The sequence below is a fragment of the Lucilia sericata genome, unplaced genomic scaffold, assembly GCF_015586225.1.
Source record: "Lucilia sericata isolate MDLA Ls3-8-SP2 unplaced genomic scaffold, ASM1558622v1 Contig000068F_arrow, whole genome shotgun sequence".
Classification (NCBI taxonomy): Eukaryota; Metazoa; Arthropoda; class Insecta; order Diptera; family Calliphoridae; genus Lucilia; species Lucilia sericata.
The window spans coordinates 614,888-627,972 of NW_023994102.1; the positions used below are offsets into that span (position 1 = coordinate 614,888).

General features: G+C 27.8%; 1 protein-coding gene across 3 annotated transcripts in view; it reads right to left on the minus strand.

Moving 5' to 3' along the window:
• Positions 1-13,085, minus strand: part of LOC119616357 (lysine-specific demethylase 6A) — a 371,577-nt gene that overhangs the window by 262,338 nt on the left and 96,154 nt on the right. The window contains exon 1 of one of the 3 annotated variants that reach the window (XM_037972718.1): positions 4,869-4,887. The exons of the other annotated variants lie outside the window; for them this stretch is intronic. Coding sequence (XP_037828646.1) covers positions 4,869-4,870 — 2 coding nt within the window. The 5' untranslated portion in view covers positions 4,871-4,887. Of the gene's footprint in view, positions 1-4,868; positions 4,888-13,085 lie in introns of those variants that run through there. 3 annotated transcript variants of the gene reach the window in all.

Below are 13,085 nucleotides of genomic sequence, written 5' to 3' on the forward strand. Positions count from 1 at the left end.
TTGGTCAATTATGTTCCGATCGTCTTCAAATTTGGTCGAGAGAATTTGTTCTTATAAAACTTATTTGTGTCAAATTTTGTCGCTTACTGCAACTATTAAGTCACATTTTCTAATATTAGCATAAAATAATTGTGCAAAATTTTATCTCGATTGCTGCCTAATTAATATAACTATGACACTTTATACTTTATTATGGCAGCTGCGTTATCAATTTTCGTAATTTTTCCATTTCCTAATATAAATCCAAATGCCTTTTAAATTATATCACGTCGCCCTACTTTTATAAACTCCTATTTCTTTATATGACAAGTGTTTAAAAATGCATAACTCAAAAAGTAATTGTGGTAAAAAATCTATGAGAAAGATTCCTTGCAGAATTGTCCTGTAAATAATTAACAAAAAATATGTTTTTGAAGTGAGTTCATAAAGTATTTGTAAAGTTTTAATAATCAACAATTTTGTGGCTCTTTTAAAACCTATGTTTTGAAAACTGTAAATTTTGGCTCTTCCGACTTAAAAGTTTGCCGACCCATGACCTATCCTATAGGCCATAAGCGGTTACAAATTTCTACTTGACTAAATTTTTTAAAAAGATAATAAACTTAAAAAGATAATAAACTACTGCATTCTTCATAAATAAAATCCTACATAAATTGCAATCAATCAAATGTTATTTAAAGAAGCAAAACTGGTTAAAATAAAGAAAAGAATATGTAGAAGTCATAAACATTCCCAAAAATTAACTCACAGAACCAATCAATATGTCTTACAGCAACTATATGGCAAATAAAAGTCAAGACTATAAAGGACATAGGTAACACACATCAGACAGAACATGAAGCTATAAAACACCTATCAGTTGAACATTTCTGAAGAAATATAAGACAATTGGAAGAAAGTTTTCAACCACCCCAATAAATATCGAATCATGAAAAAGAAATCAAATACCAAAATTACCAGTTAATTACATAATATATATTTCAAAACTAACTTTAATAGAACCAAATGAAAAGACAATAAGAGCAAACAAATAAATAGCAGGAAAGAAACACTCACAAACACAAAACTCCATGCACACAATATCAGTCACAATTCATCTTCCACCAAAACAGTCACAAAGTAAATTCATCCACATCAGCAATGTTGGCTGAGCAATCACATATTTTTTTTTGTATTTAATGGGTCGATTATGTATGTATCTCAGTTGCCACTTCAATAATTTGAAACTTTATAAATAATTAATAGCGGTTTTCACTCTTAGTAGTATGTATATTAAATAACCTATTATATTTACAACGACTTTTTAATGGAAAGTGTGAGCAATAGGGATATAACTAATTTTTGGCTTCCATCACGTGATGGCCAATGTTGTATAATTAATTAATATAATATTTTTGGGTCATTTGGAATCAAAAAAATTACGCATCAACACCAATATCTAAAATATACACACTTTTACCCATTTCATCCCCTAAGCGTTCGAATTTCCAAAAATCCTTTTCTAGTGGAAAATGCATGATTCTTACTTTGTACGAATTTATATTATGATGTTCAAATAAGCTCGTGTATCACGTGGAATCATTTTAGAAACGTTTTTTTTTTTATAAAAAACAATCGGTCGTAAGGGAAAAATCACCTTTAGAAAAAAGATTAAAGATGAAAATGAAAAAAAAAAAAACTGTAAAAATATTAAATATGAAGCAAAATACTGTCGGTTATATTGTACAAAGGTATAAAAATGGAGGCCGCATTCATTTAAAGAAAAACGAGATAGTCGAAAAAGTTGACAGATATAGAAGAGTGTCTAAAACTTAGAAAAAGCAAGACAAATACGCGTTAAATGCACCTAAAATTGTTTCTGAAGTGAAAGAGTAATTAATAAAGACTGTTTCAGAAACAACAATTCATCGAAAGATTTAAAGTCAGAGATATAATGGCCGAGTGTCTAGTAAGAAGCCTATAGTAAATAATAAGGATGGAACGTACCGACTAAAATTTTTGAATGAACGTCTCAAAAAAGATATAATTCAGTGCGACGACATTTCTTTGATAAGAACGTATTTAATATATTTGAAGTGTCGGAAGTACAATGATGTGGCGGAAACCAAATGAAGAGCTGAATGGAAAAAACGTTACTCTTATAGTAAAACACGGAGGAGGACAAGTGATGGTTTGGGCATCTTGTCATTTAATGGTTGCTTTATAATTATCCAAAAGTGATTGAAACACTAGCCCAAGCTTCCAACTTCCAATTCCATAGAAAATTTATGGAAGCATTTGGATTGGCAAAGTCGTACAAGTCCAATGGGATAAAATCAGGGTAGCTTATTTGAAAATATTATCTCTAATATGCCAAATTGTCTATCTGAAGTTGTTAAAAATAATGGCTAGTCTACCAGATAATAGTTTTATTTTTAAAATCATATTTTCAGAAATTATGTAACAAGTTGGAAAAAACCAAAATTAATAAAGCATTAATTTTTGGTAAGTTATATTTTTTGCTATCTCAGTTGTTTTTATCATTAATTTTTATCTCAAGAATAATGTATTTTGAACTGTTTTTCATTTTCATTTAGTTACAAAAAAATATATATGTACATATTTTTCTTAAAATTTGTGCTTAAATTGCAATATCAATATATCGCAATAAAAAACCGAATATTAATGACAGTCACTGTATATCCCTAGTGCCGGTTTACATTGAGACTTTTTCTTAAGGGTGAGCACGCAAGCGTGTCGAGTTTGTAGACAAAAGGGAAAAGAAGAAAGGAAAGTAGCAAGACAGGCACGAATCGTAATTTGAGGGGTTTTTTCGACATTGCTTTTGCTTCATGTTCGTGATTTTGCTAGTGTGTCTCTCATAAATATTCGAATTTAATGTATTATGAAAACAGACATCATTTTATAATAGATTTTGTGGAAAAAATAAATGAATCAATTTATTATGTAGTCCAGACAGTCCTTAAATTTTATATAACATTTTAAAAAATGTAAAAAATATAATATACTTAAACTAATTTTACTTTTTTTTAAAAAAGTGCAAAAAATAGCTTCACAAAAGTATTCGAATTTTTTGTATACATCATATTTTGATTAGCATTATGAAGCAAAAAATAAATGATTAAAATTAAATTAATATTTTGTATAGCAGCCTTTGTTTTTAAAAACAACTTCCAAGCAACGTGGGACCGTTTCTACCAATTTATGGAATAGTTCTGGCGTTATTATGTCCCATTTATTTAAGTCCTTCATTGAAAATTTGGTGAAAGAAGATACTTAGTGTTGTAAATGATCAACATTTTCACGTACCAGGTCGTGTATTTTGGATCGTTTTTCTGTTGAAAAATAAATTGAATGGGTTGTAGCCCCATTTTGGTGGTACTAGCATGCAAATTCTGCTCTAAAATTGACAAGTCGACCTTCTAGTCTATAATTACAATAATAAATTTTACCAGTCCAACACCGTGGACGGACACAGAACCCCAAAATATGACAGAAAACTTGGGTCCTTTACAGTTGGTTTTAAGTTAGATAATTCCAAGGCATCTCCAAGCTTTCGCCATATCATTTGAAGCCCATCTGAGCCAAAAATATTATATTTGTTCTCATCGTCGAAGATAACCTCCAATCCAATTTTCTTACTTATGAATCTATTTGCGGAGTCAAAACACTTAACATCGATTAACTTCGATATGAGCGGTTTCCACCTTGGTACTTGACCATGCAAATTATTGCTCCCTAGTACTTTGCGCACAATTTCGACACTTTTTTATTCACAGGACTGTCCTGTGTTCATTGTCAATTTTGGGAGCTGATAGATGAAGGTTACTTCGGTATTTCCTCAGTATTTATATGTCGTCTTGTGTTGACAGCAGTTTTGGACGACTTGATAATGGTAAATACTCGATGGAATTCTTTGTTCCATGCGTGTAATGACAAAATATATAGTCGATGGGAATCTTTCAAACATTTCCTATATGTATTTAATTGATCGGTTTTGATTATACAAATATAAATTAATTTTTTAATTTGAATTGATCAACTCTTTTTCTTTGAACATTTTAAGAGCTTACACAGGAAGGATTTACAACATAATTATGCAATTTTCCAAAAAAATAGAATGTTAAATATTCCATATAACACCACTACCTGTATAATGGGTTAATTGATGGGCAATAAAACACGTGTTCAAGGATTCTAAAAAAGTTCTTAGAAAAAAATTCGAATATTTTTGCGCAGTACCTGAAATGACCTTTTTAGGGTTTTTTCCATTTTCTTGGAAACCATTAATGAGTTTTTATTACTTTTTTCTTGTATTTCGTAAAAATAATAAAAATTAATAAAATTTCATTAAAGAAATTTTAAATACTATTATTATTTTTAAAGTAGCATCATAATATTCATGTGAGACACTGTATTTCTTCACAAAGATAAACGGCTGTATTTATAAAAATGTCTTATTCTATGCTTAAAGTACACAATACTTATCAAAGACTTTTTGTCTAATAAACCATCAATAAAAATTCATATTTATAAATATACAATAACAGCCCTGTAACTATTACACATTTATTGTATGTTTTGTTAATATGTATGCCAACCCTTTCAACTTTCGGTTGTCATTTCATTGTTAGTGTTGCAAAAAATTACTATACGGTTATTTAGGTAATCTAATGTGAATACGTGTTAAAATTAATTTTATGCAATAAATTGTTTATATTTCAACAAAATTATATATACATTGCTTATTATAAAAAAGAAAAGCTACATTTTAATAATAAATTCACGGATAAACATATTTAGTCATTCATTTTACAAATGGTATTCGAATAACGAGTACAAATAAGTAGTAAACAAATTTTATTTACATCACTAGTGTTTTGTTTGTTTTAATTTATTTTTGTGCTAATACAAATATCGTGTTGTTTTAAAAAAATTTGCAAATAATTAACAAAAAAATAATGGATGAGGAAGAGTTTTAAAGATTTTGCCCAGCAATCCAGTTTTACAGGAAATAAAAGTGAAAAATTCTTCCAAAAGACAAAGAAGTGAAAATTGGTGTGAGGTGGACAAGGTTTGTTTAAAATGTGTTATTGTGTTGCAATCCAGCAGTTCCGAGGGACAGTTCCAAACTAGTTATTTAACCTACCACTTTGGGTCACCACTAGTAACCCGATCAGCTAGGTGACTAGTGTGTATTGAATCTTTGTCGAACTGCTGGAAAGTTTAAAGTGTTTATATTTTTGATTTATATTTTTTATTATTATAGGAGCTGCTTAAGGAATTGATAAAAAAAGAGTTAAAGATGTTTTTAAAAGTATTAAAAATACTGTTTTTATGTGTTTCTATTCTTATGCATTAGTAAATTTTTTTGGAGTGTACGAGTCTTTTGCAAGTAATTCTCTTGTTTACAAATTGTGTTGTTGTTTTTACAAATTGTTTTTGCATTTTTTGAAACAAAGCGACATCAACCTACATTGTTGATAGCTGTTAAGCAACTGAAGATAATTTTTTGTATGTGAGTTTTGTTTACGATCGGGTAGGGTACGTGTGAATTGCCGAAAATCTTCGTAATTTGAACAATATGAACGCGCAATGCTGATCTAAACAATCAAGATTTTGCGAAGGACATTTAAAAGAAAATTGAGAAAAGCCCAGGGGGAAAAAGTCTCAATGTAAAATAGAAAGCACACTTTTGTTGTTTATTGTAAACTAGGTAAACCAGCTGATTTTTGTTATTATCATAAAATCAATGAAAGAGTTTCGAAATATCTTAACACAACTAGATTTTAGCTGTTATTAAGAGTTTTGTTGAGGGAAAGAGTGGTTTAAGCAAAAAATACATATATTTACGTTGCCTATAAATTTGTAATTTCCATGAAAAAAGAACTTCATTACACCATCCCACGGCTATTGCTTTTCGGCTGTGGGACGATCGGAAATATACACGGCCAAAGATTGTCTACAAAAGTATCAACAAAAAATATTTCCCTAAAATAAACAATTAACTAACTCGGCTTTTTTAGTAAAACTGTTTTTTATTTTTGATATTTCTTTCTGCTGAAATATTCCAAGAACATTTATTTTTGACCACGTCTTTTCACTTTTTTTATTTTGTTGGAAAATATAAAACTATTATATACTAGACCTTTTTCATGTTAACTCTATTACAGCGTTGTATATTTAAAATAAATGTATTTTGTTGTGTGGTCTTTTTAATACATACCATAAATAAAGGAAAACCCACATGCCTAAAATATCTCTACATACAACAAATATACATTTATTTTTGCCAATTTAGCAATTTTAGTGCTAGATTTATCACTTTTTAACCCATTTACGGTCGCTGTGCCAATTTGGGAACACTTAATTTTTAAGGCTGTATTAAAAAAAGGTTAACTCTGGTTTATTTCTTTTTGCATTATTGAGTAGAGGAAAGTGCTCAGAATAAATATTAAATCAAACAATTTAACTAAATTCATTGTTATTGTTGTAATAATCTATTAAACTTCAGTGGCCAAAAATATACTAAAAACATGTTATAAAATAAATTTGCTATAATTTTTTAGACAACGTATGCCAGTTATTAATTTGAAACAAACGGTCTAAAAATAATCTGATAACATAGTAATGCCCGTGTCTGCCATTTCACTCTGTTTCTAGTTTCTGTGACGGCTCTAAACCGTTAAAAAACGCGAGCTACATAAAAACGGAAATTCCCTCTAATGTCCTAATTATTAATATTTTTTTAGCATTTTTTTACGTTTCTGCTTTTTTGCATTGTTGAAAATAAATATACCTTGAAGTTTCAAAAATTTAACTTGTACTTTTTGATTGGCTGTAAATGGGTTAAGTGCTACTGTACAATTTGGCTGTCATTTTATGTGTTAGTGTTGAGTACAATTAAGATAAAATATTCGTTGATTCGGTCTTCTTAATTTCATATTTTTGTTTATAATAGATTTTTGTCAATAAAAACGAAATTTTAAGAAAAATAAATATATATATTGGGATTTCGTGTGAAGTGACCCAACTTTAAAAATCGATGTCTTCCGATGACGAAATTTGCACCAAGGTTAGTAATCCGGAAACAAATTTTTAGCTATATTGGTCAAGAACTGCCGGAGTCAGAGGGTCAAAGTTGGACATTTTGTTCATAAAGGGGTTTGTTCAAATGAGTGTAACTTTTCACTTATTGGTCCTAAAAAAATTTAAAAAAATTAAAATTTTTTTATTTTTGTTTAAATTTTTTTAATATTTTTTCAAAGTGTGCCCTTTTTATTTTTTTTTGTTTTTTTTTTTTGCTTTAAAGAAAGCTTATACAATTTTCTTAAAGCGCTTTATAGTCCCATAATGAGATGCGAATGGGATATCTATCAAAAAAATAATTTTTTAACTCAAAAATAAAATTTTTTCAATATTTGGCACTTAATTTTTTTCAAAATGGACGTTTTTGTTGTATTATTTTTTTTTTTGCTTAAAAGAAAGCTTCGACCATTGCCTTTAAGAGCTTTGTGAATACTTAGAGGAATGCAAGAGCATATGTGAAAAACAAAATTATATTTTAACTCCAAAACTTTGCTTTTGAAGTTAAACTATTTTTTATATATACATATATCCATTTGAATAAAACCCTGTATGACCAAAACGTCCAACTTTGACCCCCTCTAAGTCCGGCAGATAGAGCTGAAAATCTGTGTCTGGTCTACTATCTAATTGTACTAATATTGGTGCATCCAATAGTACTGAAGTTGGGTCACTTGGCACGAAATGACCCATTCAGTTAAGTTAATATAAAGTACTGCTCAAAAATATAGCGCACTTTCTATTTATTATCTCTTTTTATACCATTAAAAAAACTTAAGATAAAAAAATTTTGTTTGCGGTAAATTAAAGCATATAGACCAGTTTATTAAAACAATATTGAAATTTATTTTAAAATAGCAAAATAACTGCGCTAGAAAATATTTTACGAAACAAGTCCTTAATTATTGATTCAAAATTATAGCGCATTTATAATCAAATTGCCAATAATAGATTCTTATATGAAATGTTTTTCAATATTGTATCTCGGGATGATAAAATACTACTGCCCCTATATTTTAAGACCCATTTGGTCCCAGTTGGTATTGAGTTGCCAAAGTGTAGCGAACACTTTGGGTTTTTTTTTACCAAATTCATTTTTTAGCATTTTACAATCAATTTATGCAGCTATTTTCAATTCTGAAGACATGAATCGGTAATCAATCAATCAATCAATCAATCATAATATAATTTATAAACATTTGATAACAATTTAGTCAATGTTATTTGAGAATATTTTCTTGATAGATACAAAATTTCTAAATTTCGTGCGATAGCATTGAGCGTTTTTAATATTTTAACTAGGCCTATGTTTAAATCGGCACAAAAATATGATAATATTTTCTACAAAAGGTTAAAATTTAGTGATCCTAGTATTTTCATATCCTTAAAAAAAGATAATTGGCCAAGAGAAAGGATGCTAAGACATGCACCTGTGCTAACTGAAACACCGCCAAGAAAAATGTTTTTAAAATTCTTTTAAATGGTAATTGTATTTTCAGTAAATGGGAATTTTATTTGCAGAAAATGGAAAATAGAGGTCAATTCGAATGAAAACTATTATTTTTATTTAATTAGTATACAAATTTATTATCAAATCGATGTAATACGATATTAGATATTAACGGATTAGTTATTAAATTTTTTATATTACATGTGAGGTTTAGCTTGTGTAGAATTAAGCATATTCAGATCACAGTAACGATGTGTTATTATTCCATAGATTAAGATTAAACATTAGAAGCAAGTTTTTTAAGGTTTTATAGTCAAATTTGATAAAATTATTACAATTTGTATCATCACAATCTTAAATCTGCCAAAAAACGACCCATGTTAGAGGGCCAGATTGTTGTTTACCTGGAAAAAAATTTTAAAATGTTAGGTTATCTCCAATGTCACTAGATATATAGAAGGTAAAAGTTAAATGTCGAATATATTCGATATTCGAAAAACAGTCACCAAGAAGTACCACCAATATTTTTTTTATGAATATTGTTTTGTAAAATGTCTTTTTACACTTATATCAATACAATTTAAATCCGTATAGTCCGATCTCCAAAATACATTTTTTTGGATATTAAATGAAGCTGTTTTTAAACGTTGTTAAAAGCACTTTATAAGAAGTAGTCATAAGTGACAATTTCTTAAAACCTGATTTTAAAATACTTTAAAAATACGGAAGATCTCTCAAAATTTCAATTATAAATATATAGTAAAGTCTTACGGCTATATTTATAAAAACCTCTTTTAGGTTTATTAAACAATTTTAGGGAAAATTTAGGAAAATCGTATTTATAAATGTCAGATAGCTTAAAATACCTTCAATAAATCATTGAAATATAAGAATTTTATTGTAGGCTCGACCCTTCTTTAAGCCAACAATAAGTTGATTTTTAAAAATTTTTCTCAGATAAAACTTTTTTCGGTAATTTTAGGTTGATAGCGAAAACTAATTATGGTTTCTTTTAAAACAAAATCTAAAAATTCTTATTTTCACGTTTTTAAATTTGTAAATAAAATCCCGGAAAAATTTTAAACGATTATATTTTGGAAAAAACTCAAATCTAGGATCTATTGTATTAATAGATCCAAAATATATTCGTCGGCGTTAAAATAAGTCAATTATCAAAGAAATTTAAAAATATTTGCAAATATTTACCAAAAATTGCAATAAAAATAAGTAAAAATAATAAAATGTGCAATATTGATGTTTATTTTGTGACAAAATATTAGTTATTCGGATACTTTTAATAATAATTAAAAATTATATGTTTACATTTGAACTAAATAAACATTTGTCATATCCATATGCATATTAGGGTTATGACTTTTTGCAAATATTAAAAATACCATAGCAAAAACTTGTAGGGCGTGAACAGATGTTAAGGAATATGTTATTATTTTTTTTTCGCGTTAGTGAAAAAAGTTGCCGCACCAAAGGCGATGAAGTTTTGTATACATTTTACTCTTTCTGTATGAGAAAAATAAATATTTAATAAATAATATACTTTTATATGAAAATTATTAAAATAATTTTTGAAAATTAACGAACGAAAGCATTTTAGAAATTGCTTTCGGTGCGAGTTTTTTTAACGAATTGACTTTAAAAATAGCCTTATATTATCAGGACAGTATTAGCTATAAGGCAGTGCTATGGTATTTTGCCGCACAAAAATAGTCATTACACTAATACATATATATTTAATTTTCTTAAAAGTTCTATACATATCTGATTTCCAATTTTTCTGATATGTCGCGATTCGGAAATATTAAAAAAATTGTAGTAACCCTTGTTTCAGCGACCATACTTCTTAACCCTTAGAAGGTCAAAAATAATTTATGTCGAGAAAAAAAACTTATATTTAAGATAATTTAAGTATGCTGAATCCGGAAGAAAATATTTTTTTGAATTTGATTTTTCCTTAGTGATTTATAGAAGGTGAAAGTTAAATGTCGAATATATTCGATATTCGAAAAACAGTAACCAAGAAATACGACCAATATTTTTTATGAATATTGTTTTGTAAAATGTCTTCTTATACTTATATCAATAAAATTTAAATCTGTATAGTCCGATCTCCAAAATACATTTTTTTTGATATTAAATGAAGCTGTTTTTTAACGTTGTTAAAAAGCACTTTTTAAAAAGTAGTCATATGTGACAATTTCTTAAAACCTGATTTTTAAATACTTTAAAAATAAGGAAGACCTTTCAAAATCTCAATTATAAATATAATAAAATCTTGATTTTCATCTAAAAAAATTAAAACTAAAGGTAAAAATACATGTATATGTATGGAAATATGGTAATTGATCGAAAAAAAAAACATGTAAAAATCTACAAAAATATATATGTACATACACTGTGCGCAGTGGTATAGGAAAAAAAAAAGAGGGAAATAATTCGGTAACTTCTAAACGGTTAATCCGATTTTAATGAAATTTGGTATGCACAAAGAGGAGGTGTTGTCGAGTTTAGGTTTTGAATTTGGACCTTATAGGCCAACCAGGGGCCCGGCGGGGGGTCCTCAAATTAGGACACCTCGGCTATGTTAAATTTTTAAAACGATCCTATTTCTTCATTTGAGTTCCGATTTAAAAAAAATTTCGTATATAGAATCTTCTCATCGAGCACTAAAAATGTCGTCGTAGCAGTAAATTATCTCTTATAGTTTAGGAGATATTTGCATTTGAAAATTAAAATTTTAAAATTTTTACCGTCCTTACTTTAGTTTTTTTGATAATAGCGGGTCCAAATATTCCCGATTTTCGCCATTTTTTTTTTATTCGCTTAACAACAAGTTTATATATCAAGCAGTGAGAATTTTTGCTCAAAATTTAATTTTCCATAAAAAATAGGGTTTTTTTGGATGGACCTGGTCCCCTCGGTATCAAAAATTTTTAGGTTTTGTTTCATTTATCGTATTTTATGTAAAGTCAGCTTTCCAAAAAGTATAAATTCTATATACATCTTCTTAGAAACTTTTTAGATAACTTAAAAAGAAAAAGATATTTTTTTCCCTAAAAAAATGACAAAAAATCGCCTTTTTTTAATTTTTTAAATTAAAATGCCTATAACTTTGGACTCAGTCATGATTTTTACATAATTCTTTCACTGCTTGATATATAAACTTGTTGTTAAGCGAATAAAAAAAAATGGCGAAAATCGGGAATATTTGGACCCGCTATTATCAAAAAAACTAAAGTAAGGACGGTAAAAATTTTAATTTTCAAATGCGAATATCTCCTAAACTATAAGAGATAATTTACTGCTACGTTTTAAAAATTTAACATAGCCGAGGTGTCCTAATTTGAGGACCCCCCGCCGGACCCTGGTTGGCCAAATTCAAAACCTAAACTCGACAACACCTCCTCTTTGTGCATACCAAATTTCATTAAAATCGGATTAACCGTTTAGAAGTTACCGAATTATTTCCCTCTTTTTTTTCCTATACCACTGTGCTGTGTACAATGTATACTATACATGTATGAAATCAACTTTATGCATTAAATATTTCTTTCGTTTCATATCTTGAAAATTAAGTGATGACGAATTTTTATTCACAATACATACTTGTAAGAATAACGATTGTATTTATCAAAAAAAATTATTTTGCAAAAAAAAAAAATTATAGTAAAAATTTTTTTTCGGGATTTTTCGGGAAATTGTGTCTTGATTCCGAATTTTCGCTGTAGCTTTAAAACGGAAAGCGATATTTTCTCAAAATAAAATGCAAATGAGAGCATATATTATGTACTATTCAAATTAAAATGTAAGACATTTTTTTTATATATGAAGAAGAAAAATCAACATAAAATCCAAATTTAGGTTTTGAGACATTTTTTACAACTTTTTTGAAAAAAGTAACGAAATAATTTTATTTTAATTTTTTCTTTGTATGATAACCATCCTAAAATTAAAAATAATCTATTTTACTAAAAAAAAATATTTTTTTTTTTTTGCATTTTTGTCACTTTTTTTTAATTCCATTTGAGCATGATTGACCAAATTGATACAACTTTAAGTTAAAAAGCCATCTGATGTAAATTGAATTTGAAATTACATAAATTAATAATTTACATGTATTTTAATATATGGGCAATTCCATACGATTGTATGTGACGTTCGTACGCCTTCAGAGTGGTAAAGATTTGGAAAACAATTTGGTCATTCTGCTCCATTCAGAGAATACTATATTTGCAAAAGGAATCATCCCATTCGGAAACTTGTTTTCCAAAATATGGATTAAAATATGGTGATATCATAAGTGACGAAAAAAGGAAGTGTTTTTAAAGTACATGTAAATATTTACGAAAATCGGCGAATACTGTAGGTTTATTTTTTTTGTTTTAATTTCTTACCCTATAGGACATCTTTTTCATTTGTAATCCATAATTTTTAAATAAAAAAAAATTAATATAATTTTATAATGAACCATTTTGAATATCGTACGTGACAAATCGTATGTGCAGATTTTTCTCCTGAATTTTTTTAGGTTATA